This window comes from Brienomyrus brachyistius, chromosome 1 (assembly GCF_023856365.1).
Source record: "Brienomyrus brachyistius isolate T26 chromosome 1, BBRACH_0.4, whole genome shotgun sequence".
Lineage (NCBI taxonomy): Eukaryota > Metazoa > Chordata > Actinopteri > Osteoglossiformes > Mormyridae > Brienomyrus > Brienomyrus brachyistius.
In genome coordinates this window covers 15,885,137-15,912,242 of record NC_064533.1, presented here as the reverse complement: position 1 = coordinate 15,912,242, position 27,106 = coordinate 15,885,137, and the positions used below count along the sequence as shown (strand labels likewise).

The following is a 27,106-nucleotide window of genomic DNA, read 5'->3' as shown; positions in this document are numbered from 1 at the left end:
ACTCATAAATGCACGTGTGTGTGTCTGTGTCCGTTAGCTGAATGTTACTGCTGAATGTTGTGAACGACTGGTTTTAGAGATTAACTCTGATCTGGTTGTTCCTCATTCTGGCACTTGTTTGATGTTCTGTCATTGTGTGGCTCTTTAGGGGGAGGTGCGGTGTTCAGTTGATGCCCACCTTCTTCTGGGGTGGGGGGGGGGGCTGAACTCGCCTCGCCTCACCTCTGAGCTGAGTGATTGCGATGCTCTCTTATCTTAATGGAGGCGACTCTCCTGCAGTGATGGTCAGAGGCTGAGCAGAGCGCAGATTGATGGGGCCCCTTCGTTTGACCTGTCCTGATTTCAGACATCAGGAAGGATGCACTTTCTTACAGAATAAGTATGCTATTCTGGATGTTGTTGGACAGAGTTAATGCGGTTTGAAGTCCCAGGCACAGGGTGGGTGGCAGGAGGATGACCGTGATGCTGGCCTATGGGGGTCTGATTGTCCCTCCCTGTCCAGGGGGACTGGGGGGGCCAGTCTTCCCTGAAGTGGCCAATGGACCCTAGGTACTCTTGGGGGAAGGGGGGATGGCCAGCCCCCCAAGCAGAGTGCCAACCCTCACCTCACCCTCCTGGTGGGTGTGTGTCTGCTGTTGTTTCTGGGAGGTGGGTGGGCAGTGAATCATGGGACACTTTTAGGGTACACGCCAATAAGGAGAGGCTGATGGGTTCCAACGCGGCCATGTTTGCCGAGGGTGCGGCCATGTGACTTCATGTTTCTTATTTACGCCTCTCAGGCTCGCGTTCGTTTCCTCCTCTCTGAGAGCGAAGTGCATCGTCTCAGTTGTCAAGTCTGTCTCCTGCCTGGCAACGGGGTCCTCGGCTTCGAGAGTGAGGCTGATGATGATTACCCTCTCTGTCAGTCACTGGTACCTTCCGCAGAGTGCGTTCCTCCCCAGGTACTCCAGACCAGACGTCTGTGGCCCCTATCACTTTCCCAGAAGGCGGCGCTCTTCTGTTTGCAACCAATCATCGTGATCTTTAGCGTCGAGATCTCCCTCTGGGAAGCTGCTAACTAGTGCAAATTTCCCCTCTGGCGCCCCCTATCTGAGAGTGAGTGAAATTGGCCTGCTAAGTTTGCGCCCACTCAGGAGGTGGCTGCCTGTGTCGTCTAATGGTCTTATAGTTCTGCTTCTGGCTTCCATACTGAAGAGAGAAATGTTTCCATTCTTTGGCAAAGAGGTTTTTTTATTTTGGAGGGAGGGGGGTAGTGCAGGGGGGCACGCCACCCTTCCAATTACATATTAGAGCTGCCAGTCAGGCAGACGGCATGTGTGCCGTGAGGATTCCAACCGGTTCTCCCGTCAAGGACGACGTTTGTGCTTCTTACTGTGGCTGGTCTCAATATTTTTTTCCTGCGAGCACCTCAGAGGCTGAAAATGTTTGAAGCCGACAGCCGTGTCCCTGGATAAAGGTTTTAATCACTCTCCCCAGCTTTGTGCATATCAGATGAAGCATCGAAGGGCATCTTTTAAACACTGTTCTCTCTCTTTTTTGCATTATTATGTATTTTCCTAATGCTTATATTTTAAGTTGGGATTACTAATACCGACAATGGAAACCTTGGCATTTGCATTCTGAATCCGCGCAATGAATATGAATCAGGGGTAAAGCCGTGGGCTTCGGATCTTGGTGCTGCCGTGTGGCAGCATTTTGGGGAACGAGGTACCTTGGAAGTGAAAGAATCAGCTTGAGGGAAATGAACAGGATGTGTGTTAAAGATGGGATCTGCTGTTAAAAATCAGCAATTCAGTAGGAGAGCCGGCATTCGTCTGTCAGGCTGCCTGATACTCAGAGGTTTGCACACTGGGGTGGGGGATAAAAATCCCGTCAAATTGGAATTCTGAATTCCTCCTCCTGAAGTCTTTTACAGTTGGTGCTGCTGATGATGTCACAATGGCGTCCAAATGGGCTGGGTACACTTTCTTGATTCCCGCTTTCCGCCGTGGTCAGCGTAAACACCCCCCTCCCATGTATCCCAGCCGTTTTTTCCAAGCCACTGACCGCTAATGGCCCCGGAATGATTGCTCCTTTTGCCTCTTTAGATTGGATCGAGACCATTTTGATGGCCGGGGGGGTTTATTGCATTTATAGTTAGGGGGGGTTTATTAAGGGTGGGATGTGCCACCCCCCTCTGCCCCACCCTCGGCTCTGCTGTGTGCATTTTCAAGCATGACTCCCTAATCTGTTTAAACTTCTCCTGCTCTGTACGTTTTCCTCTCCATTTTCCCTCAATCTTCCCAAGGCTAAAATTAGTCGCTGTGGAAAGGAAAAGGGTGCAGTGTGTACCTCTCCACACACATCCTCGTGCAATTCTGAATGGAGTTGGGGTGGATGACTGGGCCGGCCGCGGTACTCAGCTCCCATAATGCACCTCTCAGGCCTGAGGTTTCTCAGTGCTCCAGGTGCAAGGGGCGCCGGTCAGGCAAGCCTTGAACCCCTCCCGTCAGCCCCGCCTGCTTCATGACCCCCACAGAAATGCTGATTGGCTGCGCCAGTGAGGAGGGTGTGTCCTATTCATTAACGCAGGAGCGCGACAATTTCCTGGAAGATATTGCGATGTCCTTCCCTTTGGAAGGAAGAACAGAGGTAGAGTTTGGTGAGGGGGGGGGGGGGTTCCTGCCGATCCTTGAGGCTTAAAGAGGAAGCAGTTGACTAAGCGTGTGACAGTTTCCAAAGCTCTGAAATGTTATTATCCCGCGGGCCCTTACAGGATGGTGTACACGGCACCCTAATCGCCTTACCAGGGCCTGGGGGTAAGGGCTACAGCTTGGAAGCTGCAAGAGCTCACTGCTCGAACCCGACTTCATGTCTAGAACTGTTTTCCACACCAACTAAGATGAAAGTCTCTATTAATCAGAGGTTGGTTCTCTTGGGAGGGTTGGGGCTAGGGGGTTGTCAGGTGAAACACTTCACTCCACTGGATAACTCAGCGATTTTAAAATTTTTTTTCTGCTCTTGACTCTCCTCGCTCTCCTTGGTGAGATTTTGGACCGGATGAACATATTCACATTCCCAGATCTCATCAGTTTTCCATGTTGGGATCCTGGAACGAGAGCCTGGCTGCATTTAGACTCAGGCTGGGACCGTCATCCAGTCCGGGCTGGATCTGCCAAGGGCTGGTCTACAGCTGTTATAGATCATTCTGTCTGAGATGAAAAGCCCTCATGCATCTCCTGTGAGGCTGAGATGGTGGAGAGCCAGGCGATGGTGATGTTCTCTTCTGATTTGGGGGGGTTTTATACTGTAATTGAGGTAATGAGATGATACCACTAAGTAACTCTTCAGAGTCAGAGATAATCCCTCATATGGGAGCCTCTGTGTTTTGTGCTGTAACACCCACTATGAAGAGCAGTCCAAACACCCTCGAATTATATGATCTGGAAGTGCCTTCTAGAATCACACTTAACATTCAGTATATAATCCAAACAACTACGTGAATGGTGCAGAAGGTCCTCTTCTGTTGCTGCACTTGTTACTATAGTCTGCGATCTTTAATATCCTTTGGCAGAAGGTATCTGGGGAGGTTTCCAGCCAAGCTGGCTTTCACAGGGCGACTTTCTGAAGATTTTCTGAAGTCCTGTCTCTGGTTGGCGCTCTTACTGTAAACATAACTATTACAGCTTGGCGGAGGGTCTGTCTGTTTCTGAGAAGCCGTTAAATATCAGCTGTTTGGCTCTGGATGCTCTGCCGGGCTAGCATGCAGGCTGAAGACAGCCCATCAATCTGCTTGAACGTACTGCATGGCGTTAAGTTAAGTGAGGAAGCTTTGCTCATTGGTCGGCCATAGCCAATCGCAGCAGCTCCACATTTATGTGCATTAGCTGTGACGGGCAGTTCTGCCAGGCTATGAATAAACGTACGAAGTTAGCACCACTCTTCCCGGAAGGACTCTGCTGATTTAGACGTCCGCTCGTAAGCCTGTAATCTTGACAGACGTTCCTGACGTTTCAGTGCACAGGGTACCGTGAGCACTTTTGTTCACGCACGTTGCTGGGAGCTGGAAGGCGGTCAAATGTATGCTGACCTGTTAAACATCTGGTTTTTGGACAAAAATTTTCATCGAATGTCTCCATGCATCCTGCTTAAGAGTTTATTTTAAACACGATCGGGCAGCTGAAATGGTGTCAAAGCTGACATCAGTTTGATCCGGCTTTCCGCCCATCTCGGTAAGATGTGAACCACACTGATTTTGCTGCACAGGTGCCCTTTGCTCATAACCCTCCTCGCCGTCCGCATAGCAGTTTCACTACAACTTGAGCTACTAGCAGTAAAGTCATTGGTAGCAGGGGGCTGCAGCTTTCAGTGGCCTGTCTCCATGTGTGTGGACCTGCTGGTGCTGGTGATGGTGGTGATGCGGGGGGCAGCGGGCACAGCCCTCAGCCCCGCCCCTCCTTGGCAGATGGAACAGTGCCGCATGAAAGCGGAGACACATGAAAGTCAGAGAGGCTCCCTCAACGACGGAGTTCAAGAGACGTGTGTCAGGGAGCAGGGGGGATGTGGGGGAGGTCTGACAGGCCTGGGGGGATGGGGGTGTGCAATGCCGTGCAATGTTGTGCCGCCCCATGACGTGCAGCCCAGGCTACCCTCGCGGTGGAAATGCACTGAAGCTTCTTTAGATGTCGGTTTCCCCAGTATGAATCATGCAGCTAGAAATCACTAACTGCATATAAAGTGAGAGCGGGGTGAGTGCTCGTGCGGTGGGGTGAGTGCTCGTGCGCGTGGTGAGTGCTCGTGCGGTGGGGTGAGTGCTCGTGCGGTGGGGTGAGTGCTCGTGCGGTGGGGTGAGTGCTCGTGCGGTGGGGTGAGTGCTCGTGCGGTGGGGTGAGTGCTCGTGCGGTGGGGTGAGTGCTCGTGCGGGGGGGGTGAGTGCTCGCATGTGGTGAGTGCTCGTGCGGTGGGGTGAGTGCTCGTGCGGGGGGGTGAGTGCTCGTGCGGGGGGGTGAGTGCTCGTGCGGGGGGGTGAGTGCTCGTGCGGGGGGGTGAGTGCTCGTGCGGTGGGGTGAGTGCTCGTGCGGTGGGGTGAGTGCTCGTGCGGTGGGGTGAGTGCTCGTGCGGGGGGGTGAGTGCTCGTGCGCGGGGGTGAGTGCTCGTGCGGGGGGGTGAGTGCTCGTGCGGTGGGGTGAGTGCTCGTGCGGTGGGGTGAGTGCTCGTGCGGGGGGGTGAGTGCTCGTGCGGGGGGGTGAGTGCTCGTGCGGGGGGGGTGAGTGCTCGTGCGGGGGGGTGAGTGCTCGTGCGGGGGGGTGAGTGCTCGTGCGGGGGGGTGAGTGCTCGTGCGGGGGGGGTGAGTGCTCGTGCGCGGGGGGGTGAGTGCTCGTGCGCGGGGGTGAGTGCTCGTGCGCGGGGTGAGTGCTCGTGCGGTGGGGTGAATACCGATGACAGTGATTATTGACTACTTCAGGAGTGAAATCAGCTGCAATTTTTTTGTATGAATCAGAGTAAATAATTGTGTATACATTTAAGATTAAACAAAGAGTAATAGGCATTTTACTTGAAGATTGTGTCAGGTTGTGTCTCTCCTCAAAGTGTACACACGCTGTCTCTCACACAGACCCACATACTGTCTCACACACACACACACTGACACACACTGTCACAGACGCACATACTGTCGCACACAGAGTCACACAGTGACACACACTGTCACAGACGCACATACTGTCGCACACAGAGTCACACAGTGACACAGACTGTCACAGACACACATACTGTCGCGGACACACAGCGACACACACTGTCTCACACACACAGCGACACACACTGTCTCACACAGACACACATGCTGTCTCAAACACACACACACACACACACACAGCGACACACACTGTCACAGACACACACAGTCCCACACACTGTCGCAGACGCACATACTGTCACACACACACACACACACACACACTGTCAGACGCACATACTGTCACAGACACACACAGTGACACACACTGTCACAGACACACACAGTCTCACAGACACACACACTGACACACTGTCACAGACACACAGTCACACACACACTGACACACTGTCACAGACACACACAGTCACACACACTGACACACTGACACACTGTCACAGACACACACTGACACACTGACACACTGTCACAGACACACACAGTCACACACACACTGACACACACTGTCACAGACGCACATACTGTCACACACACACTGTCACAGACACACAGTCTCACAGACACACACACACACACTGACACACACTGTCACAGACACACTGTCTCACACACACACACTGTCACAGACACACACAGTGACACACAGACACACACTGTCACAGACGCACACACTGTCGCGCACACACACAGCGACACATACTGTCACACACACACACACTGACACACACTGTCAGACACACACAGTCACACACACACACACTGACACACACTGTCAGACACATATACTGTCACACACACACACACTGACACACACTGTCACAGACATACATACTGTCACACACACACACACTGACACACACTGTCACAGACACACAAACTGTCACACACACACACACACTGACACACACTGTCACAGATGCACATACTGTCACACACACACACACCTACACACACTGTCACAGACGCACATACTGTCACACACACACACACTGACACACACTGTCACAGACACACAAACTGTCACACACACACACACCTACACACACTGTCACAGACGCACATACTGTCACACACACACACTGACACACACTGTCACAGATGCACATACTGTCACACACACACACACACACTGACACACACTGTCACAGACACACATACTGTCACACACACACACCTACACACACTGTCACAGACGCACATACTGTCACACACACACACACTGACACACACTGTCACAGATGCACATACTGTCACACACACACTGACACACACTGTCACAGACGCACATACTGTCACACACAGAGTCACACAGTGACACACACTGTCTCTCACACAGACACACATACTGTTGCACACAGAGTCACACAGTGACACAAACACGGGCTGTCACATGTTCTGTCACACACACACACACACACGGGGCGTGTATGGCTGCAGTCTGATTGCATGTGACATAAGATGGGCGGGGTACCTGTGTCCAATCAGAGGTACAGTCACGTGGCCAGTGTCCATAGTGCTCTGGTTTCCAGGTAACCGGAAGAAGGCCGTTTATTAGGAAGTAATCCATATTGTACCACGGTAAAGCAGCCCAGTCTTCCTAACCCACCTTGTTTTTCCGACAATGGTACCAATGGGTTAACGCTTCCGAAACTCGTCAGGAAGATGTACGTATTTGCCTACTTAGAGTGGCTGCGCTTAAATCCGTCGTACATTTTTAAACTGTAATCAGGCGGCAGTAACCCGAGCAGATTAACACAATGATTCGCCCTTGAAGTTCGGGGGCATTCTGGGAATGCATTTACAGCGTGTAGCTCATCGCGGCTGCGTTAATGGGAAAGTGGTTTGTATAGAGGTGGCTCTGAATGGCCTCCCTGCTCGCGGCTCTGAAGCTTTGTAATAAAAGAAAAGTCAAATAAATTTCACTTCAAAGTGCCTGATTTTAATATAAAAGGAGCTTTTATTTTGTAACGTAGTCGACTCCCAGTTTGTCGCAATTTTGTTAAACCGCAATATCTCAACACAGCTTGGGATTGGGGAGGGTGTCACTTTTGGAGAATAGAGGGGGAGCGTTTACACCCAGCTGGCTGGGAGGGGGGTGGGTCTTTAACGGCGGGCTGAGGGTTTAGATAGGCCAGGTTTCTTCTGCAATCACTATGTTGACTCTGCTGCGAAATCGCATCGGGGAGAGAACGTAATCATCTCCTAATTCCTGAAAACAAACATGCAATGGGGCTGTGTGAGCGATGCCGGCAGTAACCCCCCCCCCCCCCCCCACAGACAGCGGGGGGGAAGGGGGTGCTCGCACATCAGAGGGCTGAGATGAAAGCATGCGGTGGTGCTGCGCTGTCTTTGAGGGAACCCTTGCAGGATAGCGACGCGGGCACTGCTCCCCCCGACCACAGTACACCCGTGAGCCCCACCCCATAATCTTCATTACGGATGGGGGTGTGCCAGGGTCCAACCCGAGTCTTGACTGGCAAATCCAACCCCCCCCATCTCTCCCTGCTGTAAAAGTATTGACCTCAGCAGAGACGTCTTTGGGTCTGTGAAGGTCGACAGCTTTAATCTTCAGCCGTCTTCTTGGGCTGTTTTGTGATATGTGGTTTGTTTCGGACCTCGGGCGGGGCCCCTCCCGCAACGGATCCGGTAATCGTTTGCGAGATGCCCACTCCGTGCTGCCACGCCTCCTCACGTGTGTCCGCCATGAGACTGACAATCTCCTCCTCTGCTTTCTCCTCAGCTGGTGGCCATTTACGACGAGCAGGACCCCCACCACGGCGGCGACGGCACCAGCGCCAGCTCAACCGGCACGCAGAGCCCCGACATGTTTGGCAGCGAGCTGGGATCAGCCAACATGTCCGCCCTGCCGCCGTACCAGGTCAACAGCGAGATCGAGGTCACGCCCTCGGCCCTCAAGACCAGTAAGTGCTGTCACTCCTCGGTTCTCATCACACCTGACGTCTGTAGCGGGGGATGCCCGCCCGCCTGCCCGCCTGCCTGCCCGCCTGCCTGCCCGCCTGCCTGCCCGCCTGTCCCCTGAAAGTCCAGTATTCTGCGAAGCTCACAATCCCCCCCCCCTTCCAAGGTCCTGAAAATCCCCCCCCTGCCCCCCAGTCATATCCTCACCTTGCTGGGGGGGGAGAGATCTTCCATGCATTTTTCCACCAGGCTCAGGATTGCCACATCCATGCCCCAGAGCATTATGGGTAATCACGCCAGGTGTGTCTCCCATGGCACCTCTGGAGGGCCCGTCTGTTTTGTCTCGGGGGCAGCAATCTGGAACGGGGTGTTTGTTTTTGGTGATGGTGGGGATGCCAGAGGCGGAATGCAGCCCAGCACAGGAACTGCCATGGATTACGGTTACACTAAGACCCCCTGCCCCCCCAGGCAGCTTGGCGCTGTCTCCTGCTTTATTTTTGTGCAACTTTAGCTGTAAACCAACTAAAGTATGTTTATGAAATTTGACTGTGCAAGCATACTGTCCATAAATGTTTGGAAGTTGGTAGTAAGAAATTCAAAGCCACACCCATATTTTACTGGAAAGGTACATTTCATGATATTACTGAAGGGTGTTTGTATCAGATCAGTCACACAATGCGGCTGATAGCCAACTCTGAGTCGTCTATGTGTCTATATGTGCCCGTCCAGGGTGTCCCGCCCTGGTCCCATAAACTCTGTGATTGTGCCCCCCCTGTGAAATATGGATGGTTTAGCTATTTTCGGGTTGCAAGTATAATATGAGAATAAACTGAAAATGTATTACCAGAAAGGCACGAACAGCCCCTGTACCCCACACCTCACTAACAGCAGCTCACGTTCCCTATGTATGTGTAAATCCAGCCAGGCTAGATGAAAGGGGATTTTCCTTTTGTATTTATTACTGCTGGCACTTATTTCTGTGAGTTGAATTCTTTACTGTGAGTTTCTGCATATATGCGCAGTCCAGGAATCAACCAGTCATATTGCAGGGGTTACCTGTGAGCGTCAAGCTGATTAGCCATGGTCCTCATCTAGTTACATTACAGAGCCAGTATTTCTTAGGATGGGGGTGGGGGTCCCTTTTGTACACAGCAGAGCAGGAATGACAATGTCATAGAGCATCTTTGTAGAAGTTGGAGTTGAGACCCCACCTTCAGGCTGTGTCTCACGGAGCGTGAGGTAAGAACTATATGAGGTAATGCTCCGCAGGACTTTGCTGACTGGTTTCCTGTCACCCCAGAACAATCTCACATCCTCATAATGCCACCAGAGGAGGTGAGACCGGCCAATAATAGTGCTACAGATTAGATGTAAATTTTGCATAATGATTGTAATTCGCTGGTGATTATGTGGATTGAGGCTCATATTACAGGCCCCAACATGAAGATGTGGGCCTCTTTAAAGCAGGTGGGGCGGTGGAATCACAGGACTCTGATTTTAATGAGCGCGAGCGGGGGGCAATTCGGGGGTCACCGAATGCGCCCGTGAGGTGGTGGCAGCCAGCTGTTCGTCCAGCTGTGATCTGAATCGCACTGTTCTAGCGAGACTGGCAAATGTCTAGCTTAGCGCTGTGTACTGGCGCCAAGTTTTCATCCAGTTTATGTTCCTGGTAACACTAACATAAGTAGGCCTGTCACAATTATTACATAATCATCTGACCACAATTATTTGAACTGACCGTGATTGTTTTGCATAATTGCTAGTATCATCTCCATTCATCTGTACATTTGTATTCAAATGTCATATTTGTCACTATTTCCACATCGTTTTCTACCGTGAGATGTTTGTCTGCTGCTCCGTTAATGGCGTCATCTCCTCGTGCTTCTGAACCGACCCCTACCGTACGCATGTTCCAATGTTCAATTAATAGCCTCTTCCTCTTCATAAGGTGTATGTGTGTTTATTAAACTGTGATTAGGCTAACTCTAATAGCCTTATAAAATAGAAAAAGATTAAATCATTAATCGCAATTATTTGCATGGCACTTAATCGTTCACTAAAATTTCATGATTGTAACAGCCCTAAACAGAAGTGAGGAATGTTGTTTGATGAAGTCCAGTTGTTGGATCCTTGGACAGGTGTCTTGTACCTTTGGGAAAAGTGCTAACCCTGAATATACTGAGTGAAACTTTGACAGTGCAGGGCTGGATGTCCAGGGGACACACACACACACACACACACACACACATACACAGGATGGTATGGTCGGGGCAAAGGTGGAAGGGGTGGGGGCTGCCATGCTGGGCTTCTCCTGCCCCCAGACATTGGAGGAGAGGGCGGCAAAGTGGCAGGTGAGCTGTTGATCAGAGCCGTTACATGCTTACCTGCTGGGGTGTTCTGGCTGTTCTTTAATCAGGAGTGTCACAGTCCTGCCTTGGGGACCGTCACCAACAAGTGTGCTACGTATGACAGCCGAATGAGGCGCATGGCAGGGACGGCGTCCTAACGCTGTATGGCAGGTTTCTCGTTGCTGGGCCGGACTCTGGCACTCGTCCTCTACACGGCTACTGGAAAGGTGCTCTTCTCCAAGACGGATAAGACGACGTCAGGACGGGGTTTGGTGTCGTCTCTGAGAGTTCTCCCATGGCAATTTTATCAACCAATCCAATGACAGTGTGTTAGTATTGCAGGCCCCTCCGTGACATGAGGAATTTAAAGGCTGGGGCTTAGTTAAGAATGAACAGTATTGCATGCACTTATATCATTAATGATAATGATGATGTATTAAAATTATAGGTTTTTTGGCTGAGCTAATCCCATCGAACAGGCTGGCTGGGATGTTGTTAATGCATTTAATTGTTTATAAAAAGACTCATTAATCCAACAGAAAAAGCTGGTGCTCGTTCTCAGACAGCTGCTCATGCATAGTGAGGGGGTGGGGGCTTTTTGCGTTGATTCGCCTGTGAGCCTCCTAGCTGGTAGTCGCATGGCTGATAGGAGACGATCACGCGTACGTTGGGAGAGCCCTGTACGGCGGTGCCTGGTGACTTTATCGTACCCTCCGCCCTCAAGGGCCTGGCCGGTACCCCCCCGCCAGGCCGGTACCCCCCCATCACAGGCACCTCACATTTCAAAGTGTCACCCAGTGGAAGCATTAGAACCCTTACGTCTGTATCGCTGACTGTGGAAACAGAACCTCTGTTTGGACCTTTTTATATGAGCGTCTGTCAGAAGAAAGAACTAGCACAAGAAAGGAGAAAAAGAACAAAAGAAAAAGATAAACAGAGTCTCCCCACCCCACCCGGCGCCCCATCTCCTCACGTTCCCGCTCACGATTCCTCACCTCTCTGTTCTTCCCCGACGTTCTCGGTTCCTCGGCCCATGATTGGGGATTACAGTCTTCCGATCTTCATTACCCTGAATCAGGCTCTCATTAGCTTGTTGGGCCTGCACTGATTTCCCCTCCCGCTTTATGCTAAAGGCTCCTGTGGGCTGTCGCTCTTCACCAGAGCCGCCCAGACCTCCCTGTTTACCCCCTTATCCCTGGCTAATAAACTGCTGCAGATCTCATTAAAATGACTTATAAGCAGCAGCCTGAATAAAGACAGATCCGTCACTGGGATGGAGGTGATTCTGGTGTCCAGACTGGGGTGCCGTTTGGGAACTGCTGAGAGCCATTTGACTGGCATACATCAGTCGCTGGGACAGTGTTGCATCTTGGGAAGTGTCATTTGTGTGATGCTGCTCCCGCAGGAGATCTTGCCCCTGGAAGCACCCCCCCGCAGACCCCACTAACCCTCCACCTTACTGGGTCATAGGGGGGTTAACCTGTAACAGCGCCCAACGCGAAGATGAGAGCACAAATCCACAAGGCTTTCTGTTCTTCTTGTGCCCTGGTCTTGCTAATTGCCCCTGCACTCTTTCTCTCCCAGCTGGGGTGGGGTGCAGTGGTGGGTGCAGTGGTGGGTGCAGTGGTGGGTGCAGTGGTGGGTGCAGTTGTGGGTGCAGTGCTGGGTGCAGTGCTGGGCATGGCCTCGCATGTAGGTGGAATCCCGCACCACCAGCCTTTATGAGCACTTGGTTCATTGGCCAGCTTGTGGCAGGGAAGGAGCCCCCTGTCTTTCATCTTTGGTTACAGCGCCTGTCTTTCCTGGCCTGAATACAGGGAAGTGTTTTTGGGGGGAAATGTTTGTGGAAAGATCCTGGATGTCGGAGTGGGCTGGGTAATCCATACTGTACATTCACCCCCGTGGCATCAGGACTGGTCAGCGGGGATGTGTCCACTGCGGCATGTTTAGCTGTCCGCTGATACCTCCACGCCGTGTCGCCCCCCCCGTCGCCCCCCCCCCCCAACCCCCCAACCACGAGGTGCATCTTTCCGTCTCCCTCCTTCCCCAGAGCGTGAGCTTTAATTAGTTGTTTTTAGCTTCCAGCTCGTCGCGGGACTGCAGTGAAATATTTACTCAGGTCTGTTGTCAATCATGCCTCTCTGTTCTCCTGACATTTGTGTTTGTGGCTCTCCCTGTACATAATTACTGCGTTTACTCGGCAGCCTGCTGGGTGTGTACATTATTTAAGGGAGGGTGTGGACAGGTATCTCAGAACAAGGCCGAGCTCAGGTGCTTTTCGTTTCTCGGCCAAAGGGGGTGCTGTTGGTCCCAAAGTTTGTGGAAAGACAGAAGTGAGCAGAATGAGTGTGTCAGGCTACACTGTGGAGACCCCCCCCCCCCCCCGACACCTGTCACTCAGCTGACACCATGCCTCCCCCACCCCCCACGAGGTTCAAGGTATTCTCCTCTGAGTGGATAAATACGCAGCCTTGCCTATTTCCTTCTCCTGCCGAAAGCACCTTCCTGAAACGGCAGTGCCCCCCCACCTCCATTTTAAGGGTCAACACTCCCCATAATAAAAACCAGAGTGCTTCAAATTACACACCTCTCAGTACAGGGAGGGTCAGGGCAGGTCCTTGTGGGTTTTATTCTCAGTTTTTCCTGCACCTTTGTAAACGTTTAACTAGAGTCACAACACAGCTTCAAGGAGCAATTAACGCACCTCTGTGTGGCTGACGCACCTCTGTCAGGCTATTGCACTTGTACACGGGTAATAACCTCTACACACTTAGCACACATCTATGCAGGAAACATAACCCTACGCTTGGAATCCACTTCTATTTCAGCCCTGTATCTCCATCCATCCATTTTCCAAACCGCTTATCCTACTGGGTCGCGGGGGGTCCGGAGCCTATCCCGGAAGCAATGGGCACGAGGCAGAGAACAACCCAGGATGGGGGGCCAGCCCATCGCAGGGCACACTCACACAACAGTCACTCACACATGCACTCCTGTGGGCAATTTAGCAAGTCCAGTTAGCCTCAGCATGTTTTTGGACTGTGGAGGGAAACCGGAGTACCCGGAGGAAACCCCACGACGACACGGGGAGAACATGCAAACTCCGCACACATATGACCCAGGCAGAGACTCGAACCCGGGTCCCAGAGGTGTGAGGCAATAGTGCTAACCACTGCACCACCATGCCGCCCCCGCCCCATATCTCTTTTTAGCTAAATAAAAGATTTATCAGCATTTAAATCCCTTTAAATGTTAGCAAAAGCATGTTTAAATAGAATATGCTCCTTGAGTCCTGGCTTGATCATTGATCACGTCTCAAGAGGTTTGGCGGGAAATGCCGCCTCTTAAGGGACCCCTATGGCCAAGCCGATAAGAGCAGCCCAGTCATGTGTGAGTGGATGGAATAACTGAATCGGAGAGTCGTCCGCATGCCTCCCGTATGCCGTGTCTCACCTCCAGCTCCTTCTAACTCTCGTAATAGGCCTGCTGTCGCAGCAGCTAGTGGCGGCCATTAGCTATTGAGCTACCCAATAAACATTAGTTTGAAGTTCACCGCAATGGCTGGCTGTACTTCAGCAAATGACCTTCCCCAGCGGGGTTTTTGTGGCTGGGGGGGTGTTTGCCACCGTGGTCCCTTTATAAGCCCCCACTGTGGGATGGATTGTAGATTCACCTCGTTAGTGGGCCTGACTGAGTCATCGCCGGGGTCGAGATCGATGCCACACCAGTCTTAAGTGGCGGTCTCGGTTATTAAACGGCAGATCGGGCAGTTTTAGCTCAGGTGGTAATGAGGTCACATGTTATACACCCCCCCACCCCCCCCTCCGTGGGCCGGGGAGGAAAGGTTCTGGAGATATCAAACACTAGCGATAATTTGTCCCCTGAAGACCATGCTGTAAAACACCCCCCCCGTCACTCTGAGTGCTGCTTTCCTGCAATTTTTGCGTGTCTTGCGCCGGTAAGGGTAGTGTGAAAGGACAGAGTGGATGAAAAAACACAGGTTAAACATGACCCCCCACCCTCTAGCCCACAGCCTGTACACTCCAAAAGACCCCAGCTTAACTAACAAACTACAGACTGTGTCTGTAGCCCAGAGGCTGATTTAAACTGATTTAAAAGCCATTTGTCAAAGCGGCTCGCATGCGACTCCAAGCAGTTTGATGAGGACGGAAACACAGAACAGAACAATAGAGTTACTTCAGCTGGGCCGGGGGTGTGTGGGGGGGTTGTTTAAGAGCCATGTGTTCTGGATAATGCCTAGCAGTGTGTTCAGAGATGTCACACGCTCTCGATCCACATTTGTTCACAACACGCCTGCATAAGAAAAACACGTCTGGCGAGCATTTCCCTCGGAGATCCCCGCCACATCTGTTTGGCATTTCAACGTTTTTGTTTTCCCCTCCTGGCAGATTTAGCCAGTTCTCACACCCCGCACCCCCCCCCCCCCCCCCTCACAGAATCAGTCCTGAATCTTCTGTCACCTGGCTCGTTGTCCTATTCACACCAGTGTCCATGACAGTGAATTGCTCTCCCCCTCCAATGGGGGAACGACAGCTTGCCTTTCACCTCAGAATGGAGGCTGCTGTTGTACCACTGAGTGGGATAAATATTCTTAGAGTTCTAAGATTCTAAGATCAGGTTCTTAGATTAATATCAGCAAAGTTTAAAACAGCACCCATCAGAAAGGCTGTTCACAGACTTGGATGGTGTATTTATTAATGAGCAATAATTTTAAATGCTGTCTAATCATGTCACGTTCCCTGGCACAGCTCTGCGGTGAAGCATATCGTCGAGACACGTGAACTTGGTTTGAACCGGGAAGCATATCAGAAGTTGTAATTGAGTTTTGGATTTAATTTCAGAATTACAGGAGAGCAGGCCTGTGTTCATCCTCAACACTGTGGCTCTGCACTCCCCTGGCCATAAATAACTCCCCCGCTATTTAGATCTCACCGAGATGCGAGTCCAGCTGGAGCGGGGGGTGTCCTGCCTGCTCTGAGGATGCCCATAAGCCGGAATCCATGGTTTGGGGTCATGGGGGTGGCTGTATTTCTGTCCAGACGCTCATGTAAATAGCACATCAGTGAGGAATTGGTCACAGACCTACAGGTGGCTGCTGATTTTCACGGGGAGGCATATTTATGGGGGTGCTTGGGGTTATTATAACCAAAAGTGTCACAAATTACCCCCCAGCATCAAAGAGGCCCTGACTTATGACCCCCACTCTGGATTGGGCTTGTAGCGAGCAGCCCGGCATGCATTCCTTCAGAAACACCATCGCGGCGCCACATGCAGGTGCTGCTGCCCCCCACCTTAGCCAGTCTTTGGTTCTTACCCCACTGCCCCAGCCCCCTCCCCACTGGAACCAGTACAGGTAGGCGAGTGGCCACCAGCAGAGCCACAGCACCTCAGTGGGCTGGGTGAACCACCCAGACCTGCTCTGACCATCCAATGCCATGTGACCATATGGGAGGTGCTCCAACTACCATTGATCGGGGTGGGGGGCCTGGAACAGAGCTAGGCTTAGAAACAGATGAGCAGAGCGCTGGTCTGTCACGCTTAAGGAGAACTTGAAACGGGTTGTTGGGACTAGAAGTGACTCTGCTGACCTGTGTCTCCCTATATATCCATGCAAAGTGTCTCTATTTGAGGAAAAAAAACCCGGCATGTTACGTTTTTAAGTATCATGTTTGTCTCTCTGCGCCCCCCCCCCCCCCCAGACATGCGCCTCCGCGTGCGGCGCAGCAGTGACCCCGACAAGCCTGCGGGGTCCCCCTCCCTCATCGAGGCCCCAGAGGAACCTTCCCGCAAGAACCCGACACGCTGGTCCACCACGGCCGGCTTTCTGAAGCAGAACACGGCACCACGGACTGGCAGCCTGGAGCGCAAGGTAAGCCCCCCACCCCCGCACTTCCCGGGGCGGGGCCATTCGCGTGATCTGGGGGGAGGGGCAGTATTAACCCAGCCAGCTCACCTGCCTGAGCAGCTCTGTGCTAGCGCTTTGCTTTCGGGATGCCACTGAACACAGCCCCAGCACACGCACGCCTCTGCTTCAGCCCCTCACCAGCAGTGTTCCTTCTGGAGCTTATGGATGTGTCACATGGCAGCCTTTAAAAGTCCGCCTATAATGGGACAGTCTAAAGCTCCCAGTTCACTGGACGCCATATTTCCCAGTGCGGACGCAGTGGGATCTGACCCTGACCTCTTTACAAATCAAAATGTCACCTGTGTTTTTCATTGATGTTCGCCTGGGCCTGCAGTTCTCGTGCTCTGGTTCAGGTTGACCCTGATTACGTCGTCACGACAGATTAGTTGAGGAGGGTATCCCCACCACCCCCCTAACCCCCTCATGGTATGTCCCAACACTACCCAAGTGCCTCAGGAAGTTGGCTGTGGCTCGCCCCTGCGCTGATCTTTGTTCAGTAATTGTCTCACTTTTGAAAAAAACAAAAATCCTTTGTCACTAGTGACATTGTCTTCTTTCGTGGTGATTCACATGTGAGGTCACCCAGCCCCCAAACCTCGGGCCTGTAATGAATTAGAACATTCTGCTCCTGTCCCCTAACCTCAGCCCCCAGAAAATGGAAAATTATACTTATTAACTGTCCAAGATGGCTGCCCGCTGGTGTTGGTGATGGACTGCTGTTTCGGGATAACATGGCAAGGTTTGTCGAGACTCTCGGTTTAGCGATTAGCCGCAGTATCTCACAGCATTTTGGCATAATCCTATTTAAAAGCACTTTCGTTGTCACTGGCCCAATAATCTCACACAATGCTTTCACAAAAGTGGAGTGGGGGGGTGAATTGTGTTACTATTTATACCCTTATCATCACTCTGTGAAGAATGAGAGCTTTGTGCGGGAAACTTCACAGGCCGGGCGGGAATCGACGCCATCGGGGTTACTGTGTTTAGCGTGTGTGTGTGTGCGCGGTGTGTGCGTGCGTGCGTGTGTGTGTGTGCGTGTATGTGTGCGTGTGTGCGTGTGTGTGCGTGCGTGTGTGTGCGTGCGTGTGTGTGTGTGCGTGTATGTGTGTGCGTGTGTGCGTGCGTGTGTGTGTGTGTGTGTGTTGTGCGTGTGTGCGTGCGCGTGTGTGCTGTGCGCGTGTGTGCGTGCGCATGTGTGTGCGCGTGTGTGTGTGTGCGCGTGTGTGTGTGTGCGCGTGTGTGTGTGTGCGCGTGTGTGTGTGTGTGCGTGTGTGTGTGCGTGTGTGTGTGTGTGTGTGTGCGTGCGTGTGTGTGTGCGCGTGTGTGTGTGTGTGTGTGCGTGTGTGTGCGTGCGTGTGTGTGCGTGCGTGTGTGCGTGTGTGCGTGCGTGTGTGTGTGTGTGTGCGTGCGCGTGTGTGCGCGTGTGCGTGTGTGCGCGTGTGTGTGTGTGCGCGTGTGTGTGTGTGTGTGTGTGTGCGTGTGTGTGTGCGTGTGTGTGCGTGCGTGTGTGTGTGCACGTGTGTGTGTGTGTGTGTGCGTGCGCGTGTGTGCGTGCGCATGTGTGTGCGCGTGTGTGTGCGCGTGTGTGTGTGTGTGTGCGTGTGTGTGTGCGTGTGTGTGCGTGCGTGTGTGTGTGTGTGTGTGTGTGCGTGCGTGTGTGTGTGTGTGTGTGCGTGTGTGCGTGCGTGTGTGTGTGTGTGTGTGTGTGTGCGCGTGTGTGTGTGTGCGCGTGTGTGTGTGTGTGTGTGTGTGCGTGTGTGTGTGCGTGTGTGTGTGTGTGTGTGTGTGTGTGTGTGCGTGCGTGTGTGTGTGCACGTGTGTGTGTGTGTGTGTGCGTGCGCGTGTGTGCGCGAGTGTGTGTGTGTGCGTGTGTGTGTGCGTGTGTGTGTGCGTGCTGTGTGTGTGCGTGCGTGCGTGTGTGTGTGTGTGTGTGTGTGTGTGTGCGTGTGTGTGTGCGTGTGTGCGTGTGTGTGTGTGCGTGTGCGTGCGTGTGTGTGTGTGTGTGTGTGTGTGTGTGTGTGTGTGTGCGCGGCTGTACGCGCTCCCCCCTCCCACTGCCAGATGTGTTTATGTGCTGCGGTGACACCGATCCCGTCACCTTCGTCTGCAGGGTGACTTCTCTCTCTCTCTCTCTCTCTCTCTCTCTCTCTCTCTCTCTCTCTCTCCCTCCGGTTTCCTGGGTTGACTCAGTATGATAGTGGAAAAAATGGCCCTTCTCATTGTTTACGGTGACCTGGGGGTGGAGCACCATCCTCAGCTGTCCATCAGCCATCGGATCCATTTCCCAAATTGCCTTTTTTACCCCCCTAATGACTGGCTGGGGGCAGTACTGCACATTCCTATATCACATGGGTATCTGTATATTTTTTTAGCAGGGAATGCACTGACTAGATTGGTGACCCCCCCACCCTCTGTCTCCTTTCCATACAGTGGAGTTTTTCATCATGGGGGTGGGGGGGGGGGGGGGGGGGGGCTCTTTGCGGTCATCCCGACATTTGCTCTATAAACGTAATAAATAGGGAATGAATTGGAGTCGACCTGGGTGGGGCGGGGGCTCCTAATATCTGCTTCCCAAAAACACGTCCAGCACTTTCGAGTAACACGATAGCATGACAGAGTAATTCTGCACTGGTGTTCCCGAAACTGGCCCACCCTCCACGGTGGGCCCCCGTCTGGGATGATTAGCACTGTGATGGGGCTGCTGTAGGGCCCGCAGTGTCAGGTGATCAGCAGCGGGCCCTTAACAAGCCCTCAGATGAAATGGAGTGCCTTTCAGCGTCCAGGGGCCAGCACTGAGGGGCCGCGGTGTCCGGGAACGGCCAGGAAGCTCTCCGAATAACAGCCGCCATCCGAGCCTCTGTATCCATCCGCCTCTCTCATGTGTCTCCAGGGTAAAGGTCAGGACACGTACCGGAGTCTCCCTCGTGACGGCGCCGGCTGGGCCAGTCAGTTCCAGCGGGAGAATGCACGCTCATCCCTCAGCGCCAACCACCCCATGGTGGACCGATGGCTGGAGCGCCAGGAGCAGGTATTCAGAATCCTGCATGCCTCTTAAATGGTGACAAAGTGACTGAGGCACCTACAGGATGTCAGTGGCCTTAAACCGCCTGTTCTTGCTGCTCTGAGCCGTCATCTCTGCACCGTAAAGCCCCCCCCCCCCCCCCCCCCCCTCACTGGCTCCTTCTGATCACATAAAGCAGAGAGGAGAGATTGGCAGTGATTGCCTTCCATTAGATATCTTTCAAGGCCTGTCCTCTACAATTTTATTCATGTTATAATTGCACGAGTTCTGGCCCCTCCAGTCATGCATCTTCCTTTGACGTGCTCCCTGTTGATGTACCCCCCTCCTCAATTTCCCCGGTGGAGGGCGTGACCTGCCCCCTCACAAGAAGTGCTGATGCCAACTGACAGCAAGCTGGCAACACCCGCAGGGCTCAAGCTACATTAACTTGCTAGGCCACTGCTAATGAGAGAGGCTGGTTGGGGCGTGGCCTCTTGCAGGGGTGTGGCCTATCACTGATTAATTCTTCTAATAATATAACCTGAATCCCGACTCATCCTCCTATTAATATAACCTCGGTCCCAATTCGTCCTCCTCTTAATGTAACTTGGATTCTGATTCGTCCTCTTAATGAAACCTGGATTCCCATTTGTCCTCCTCTTAATGTAACCTGGATTCCCATTTGTCCTCCTCTTAATGTAACCTGGATTCTGATTCGCTGTCCTGTTAATAGAACATGAATCCTGGTTTGTCCTCCTACTAATATAACCTGAATCCCCAAGTCTCCATCACTGGGGTCCTGTTTTCTGTCAGGTTACAGCGCTGGTTGTTTAAATTGTATTGAATCTACGGCCTATATATCTCCGAAATGGGAAAGTGCAACGTTAAGGATTGATAACCAGAGACTTCAGGGAATGTAATTTAATTTCAGCTGTTTGACCACAGTGGGTGGGGGCTTTTGAAACAACATGGCTTCCCTGAGCGAGGCTAGCGATCTCTCCACTTTACTACAAAGGGGATTTTATTTCCCTTAAGCAGACAAGCGCTGGTGACCTTTTATTGTTCCATCAAAAGCGTTTTGATTACGCTGCTGGGAGAGCGAGAGAGAGAGAGAGACCCGTTCAATTTCTCCAGTTACCACCTCGATGTTTTCAAAAGCCGCAACCTTTCCGACTTACCTGTTCAAATTAAATCAAGGTTTTTTTTTATTAATATCTTAATCCTTTTCGTATGCAGTGGGGCACATTCCTAAATTACCGAGGCCTACTTATTTGGCTTCTTTTGTTCTTATAAGTGCTAGCTATTAAATGGCTGCGATCAACGTGCGTCTTTCTGCTGTTGCTGGTAAATTGGGTCTTTCGTCTTTGTTATTGGAAGCTGCCTTCTGATGCGATGTTGGCTTTTTAATCGTCACACACCGTCAACTCCTGTGCAGCTCCTGAATCTGCCTGTTTGCCGAAGAAAGGCTTTTCTCTAATACTTTGCTGTGTTTCATTATTTTTATGGTTTATAATAAACATTTTAGATACACTCCACTCATATTGTGAGTGCGGTTAGAAGTAGGTGGCTGGTGTTTGTTTTGGGTTTGTTTTGCTGTCGTCATACTCTTCCTGTTCATAACTGATACCAGCTGGGTGTGTGTGGGGTGGGTTGTGTTGCCTCAGTTTAGTGTGAGACTGTGAGATGGTGAAGTTAAGGCTGGATGATTGAGTGGTACAATGGCTGGAGAGTGTTTGGGTCTGGATACAATTGCAGTTTCTGGTTGCTAACCAGTTACTTCTTGGTCATGGCGACACACGATAGCATGGGATGGCAGGTCCTGCATAACTGTGTCGACAGAGACCTGTGACCTGTCCAGAATATTCCATCGTAAATGGGCTGCTGCCCGTGGTTCAGTTTTCCACACAACATGAGAAGCATGGACTGGGATGGGTTAGCTGTGCCCAGTAACCGGGTGGTTGAGGATCCCCAGCATGCCTGACTCGTGCAGGGTTAGTGGTTTAAAGCGCCCTGTTAAAATACAGCTTTAATTACCTTCAGTGTTACGTCGTTAATATGAGAGGTGCTCCCACCATGGTCGTTTACCGCCCCCTTATGGATCAGTGTGTGGAAGGGGAGATTGGGGGTCGTGTCCATCGACCATGGGGGTTGGGGGGGGGGGGGTCTTGCAGAGTGATCACTCATTGTTTGGGGCCCCGTGGAGCTTGACTGCTCGCTGCCGGGGCCCTGCTTATTGTGGCACCCTTTAGACGCCTCCAGAGCTCGCTGTCATCATGGGGCCCTGCTTGTTGTGGCAACCCTTTAGACCCCTCCAGAGCGCGCTGTCATCCTGGGGCCCTGCTTGTTGTGGCACCCTTTAGACCCCTCCAGAGCGCGCTGTCATCATGGGGCCCTGCTTGTTGTGGCACCCTTTAGACGCCTCCAGAGCGCGCTGTCATCATGGGGCCCTGCTTGTTGTGGCACTCTTTAGACCCATCCAGAGCGCGCTGTCATCATGGGGCCCTGCTTGTTGTGGCACCCTTTAGACCCCTCCAGAGCGCGCTGTCATCATGGGGCCTTGCTTGTTGTGGCACCCTTTAGACCCCTCCAGAGCGCGCTGTCATCATGGGGCCCTGCTTGTTGTGGCACCCTTTAGACCCCTCCAGAGCACGCTGTCATCATGGGGCCCCTGCTTGTTGTGGCACCCTTTAGACGCCTCCAGAGCGCGCTGTCATCATGGGGCCCTGCTTGTTGTGGCACCCTTTAGACCCCTCCAGAGCACGCTGTCATCATGGGGCTCTGCTTGTTGTGGCACCCTTTAGACGCCTCCAGAGCGCGCTGTCATCATGGGGCCCTGCTTTGTACTTCTGACACCTCATCTCCCGGCTAATTCCCCGTAAATGAAAACAAAACGACCATCTTGCTGCCCCCCCTTGACACCGCCAGCCCCCACCCATCTGTGCCCAGTGGTGGGTGGGGGCCAACGGGGTCCCTAGGACTCCCTAAACGGCAGAGTGGGATTGGCAGCCTCCGTGAGTGGTCAGTTGTTTTGTGTCCTACAGAGGTGCCCCACATGTGGGCTTAGCACACCCATCCTGACAGCACGAAGGAGCCGCGATTCCACCAGGGGGCACCCTGGCATGTGCTCGCATGCTGTTCTTTGGTGATGAATTTTTTCCATCTTGTTTATGGAGGCGTCACTCAGCTCGGGCTGGGGGGCTATAGCTTCAGTGCTGATTGATCAACAGATCAGCACCAATCGCTCTTTGCAACGACCTGGGAGAGTTAATCTTGACCAATGCCCTGCCCCTCTGCACTGCTCTCTCCTAACCTGGCCAGTTGGGGGCGCTGCTGGCTCAAATTTCGGGCTCTGTCCAGCAGCCCCTTTTTCGCGGTGTCTGTGGCTATAGGTGTACGCAGATCCAGAGAGGAACTTTATTAATGATGGTGCATTGGTTGTGGGTTTATTTTCTCATGCTATGGTTACGGGTCACCTTGCTGCCATTTGAATAGCATCCAGCCTTCTCCTGGATACGCTTGTGATTTTCCCAAACAAATGAAACCTTGTGGTGTTTCCTGTGTCTCTGGGCAGAGTACCTGTTGGTTACCGCCCCGCTGCCCACCCCCCCTCAGAGATTAACCACTTCAACCACCCCCCACCAAGGTGAAAATCTGAGGCACTGTTTTTATTAACCTTCAATGCGAGGGGGGGGGGGGGGGGGGCACTGAGGCCTCTGTAGGTGGAGGAGGGGGGTCGTCTGCCCTGGCTCATGTATGCCCCCCCACCACGTATTCTGCCGCACCTGTCAAATGAGCGGCTTTGTTCAGGGAGAGCTGGGGGCCCATCCAGCAGGCCGAGGCGGTTCCGGTCCATTAACCTCGCGCTGAAGTACCACACAAGACTCTCATCGGCCGTGTCTAGCCGCCATTAGGCAATTCCTAAAGGGGGGGGGCATGTACAAAAATATCTGGGGCATGAATGGAAAACAGTCTTTCAGGGTCATTTTGGGGATGGGGGCGGAAATGCACCTGTTCATCCTCATAATTATGGATCTTCTGTACTGGGTGGGGGGGGTTATTTGAAAGGTGGGATTTCCCCCATCCCCATTCCCCCTCCACAGGGTTGATGGGGCATCACAAGGACCTGGTGCGGGGTAGCAGGTGGGTCCTGGATTGGGTTGGAGGGGTGGTTGGCTTCTTTGTCCTGTTGCGGAAATAAACGGCATTTTCACTGGGCACTAAATGAGCCCCCCCTTTGGGATCAGAATGGGAGTCGCTGCTGTATGTTCATTAACTTGTTACATGTGGGCACACGTGTGTGTCTGTTTATCTGTGTTTCTGTGTGTGTGTCTGTGTGTGTGTTTGTCTGTCTGTGCCTGTCTGTCTGTCTGTCTGTCTGTGTGTGTGTGTGTGTGTGTGTGTGTGTGTTTGTCTGTCTGTCTGTCTGTCTGTCTGTCTGTCTGTCTGTCTGTCTGTCTGTCTGTTTGTGTGTGTGTGTGTGTGTGTGTGTGTGTGTGTGTGTGTGTCTGTCTGCGTGCACAAGCTTCTCCCCCCCGGCGGGCTGTCCGCTGGCTGCAATGCGCCCCATTGCTGGTCGCAGCTAATAGACATGCTTTGGTTTCTATTTGCAGCCATTACGGTGCCATATCTACTATCTGCTAACTGTTTTATATAAATATTAAATGCTTCAGAATTTTATTCTGTGAAAGGCATGGAAGTTTTTTGATGAAAACATTGTTTGTTTATGTTATATTTTGGTTTATTGCTTTCTATTGTGTGCCCCCCCCCCCCCCCTGTCCTGGGCTCTCCCTACAGGGTCTTGTCTGGATCTGTACTCGCTCATCCATCCAGATGTGATGGATGCATTTCCTTTAAGTTAGTCAGGAACGTCTGTGATCTGCATTTCCGTTCCAGGTCTCAGTAAGAAGTCAAAAAGAAGTAAAATCATTACATTTGCTCTTAGGAGACTCTGTTCTTAGTTTTAATTAGTTAATAAGCAATTTAATTAGTGTGTGATGTGTGTTCTACTGTAAATGTGGATGGATCAGTTTAGGAATTTCCCATCTGGGCAGCATTTCGGACACCCCCCAGGCAGTAAACGTGCTTAGAAAACAGACCGAGATGCAGGCAGAGAATCCTGCCTTGGGTTTGAAAATGAAGCAGGTCATGCAGCACATGCTATTTACTCACTGTCTGGAAGTCGGGGGGGGAGGGGGGCTGGGGTGATGGGGGGAGACGTGTTTATTTTCCCCTCTAAAGGTTACATCTCTCAGGAGCGCTTTAACCTTTCTGCCAGCGGTAAAACTGCCTTTCAGCTGCTGAGATGTGTCAGTCATGCTAAAAGGATTCCTCATATCACTGAAGACTTTGAAATTCACCGGCTTCCCGTGCGACGTGATGAACACGCCTGCAGACTCTTTTGTTGCCTGGTGTGTTTGTAGAGGTCACCCGGCACAGGGTTTGAGGTCCATATCCTGTGACCGTCAAGCATGCCATCCTTACCTCATGCGCAGGAAGATGGACACAGGGTGATTGATGCGCTATTATGTTTTTCAGCCGTGTAATGGGGGTGGGGGGGGGGGGGCTACCTCAAAAACTGCTTTTGTTTTGGATTATTGCATAATAATACAATCAGGTTGAATTCTGGAATTTCCACGATTCGAGTGACAAATTAATTCCAGCTTCGCTGAGAGCACAGAAATGCCTGCCGTGCGATTCGTTCATAATTTATCATGTTGAGCCGATTGCACTGAACAAGATTCCTTTTGAGTATCAGGCTGCTGTTTGGGAAACCGTGTGCTGTGCCACTCCCTGTCTTTGTTGAGAAAGATGTTATATGGGCGTCTCGCCCCTGTGCCGCGGTTCACTAACCCGCAGACCAGCGGTCGGTGCTAATTTAGACGTTCCGCTGCTTCTGTGGATATGTTCAGTGGCGTGTCAGACACCCAGAGCTGCTCACGCCGTGTCCTTAGACACCTGACGGTGGCCCCGGTGGGGAGCTGACGGACCGTAAGCTCGGGGAAATGGGGGAGGGTCATGTGACGATCTCCATGCTACTCTCACGGGAGCATTTTAACTTGTTTCTACCCAACCCCGAAATCCCCCAGAATGCTCTGATGTTTATAGCGTGGATTTGGAAAATGCACTTTGAGTCCGAGTGGCTTTGGTCCGTTGTTGGGTGATGGTGCGTCACACGAGTGAAATGCTACGTTGTGCTGACACTATGCTGTCGCGCTATGAGGATGAAAGAGAGGATTAGCCTCCCGAAACCATGTGGGTTTGCTTATTCACCCCCCTTTCTGGGCCCAGGATCCTGTAAAAGCGCCGGACCCAAGCCCTTTGCGGTGACTTATCTCCCAGTTATCAGTACCCCCTGAGGTTTAGCCCAGCCCCTGTCAAAGTTTGTCGTTATTAATCAGGATGGAAGTTTTGAGTAGGGTAGAGTAAGTTTGGCCATCGACTGAATGATTGATTTAAAGCCTCATAATTAGCTGGCTTAATTTAATTAAAGTGCAATTTAACGAGAGAGTGGGCTGGTGGGTCAGGCTGGGCCAGAGTCAGTGATGGATGTCCCCTCCCCGATATGAAATTGGGGCTGGCAGGTGATTCAGTCCGCCTGACCGCAGCCCCCACCACCCTCACCCAGTCCCCATTCAGGAAACCATGGCCGGTTTCGTCCCCTGCATCGCACCGGGGGACACTTTGACTCGAATAGCGTTGGGTGACCTCCGCAGTGCAGACGCTGTTGTATGCCGTGCGATTGGACTGGAGGGAGAGTGAATCGGGGCAAGCATCCGAGCTGATTAAGTACATGAAAAGGCGGCGTGATGAAAGAGTGTCGCGTCCACAACAGCCGGCCCCATTGCCTCCCTGCGGTTTCGCTCTTCTGATTCGATTCTGTGCTCTCTGTTGCCCATTTGCCATAATTGGGTTTGATCTGCCAATCGCCTTGTGCCTGTGATCACTCAGACTTCATGACAGCCACCTCCCGTTTCTGACTGGCTGTAACCCCACCGTCCGGCCGGCTGGCTCACCTATCAGATCACGGCCCGCGGGGCTCTGGGTCCTGTGCTCCTTTGTTGTACCTTTTATTCAGAGCAGCTGCACACCGTGCTTCCTTTGTACCGTTTCTTCATCTCGGTACTGATGGTAAGACCTGATGGGTACAATAGCAGGGCCCCCTGGCAATTTTAATTTGCAGCCTTCAGGTTATTTCACTCCCCCAGCCCTTAAAGACTCTGCCCCCTACTGACTGT

General features: G+C 52.2%; 1 protein-coding gene across 1 annotated transcript in view; it reads left to right on the top strand.

Annotated features, from left to right (window-relative positions):
- Nucleotides 1-27,106, top strand: part of LOC125727810 (partitioning defective 3 homolog) — a 162,444-nt gene that overhangs the window by 77,026 nt on the left and 58,312 nt on the right. Inside the window, 3 exon segments of the mRNA XM_049004804.1 lie at nucleotides 8,418-8,598; nucleotides 16,665-16,834; nucleotides 19,761-19,898. Coding sequence (XP_048860761.1) covers nucleotides 8,418-8,598; nucleotides 16,665-16,834; nucleotides 19,761-19,898 — 489 coding nt within the window.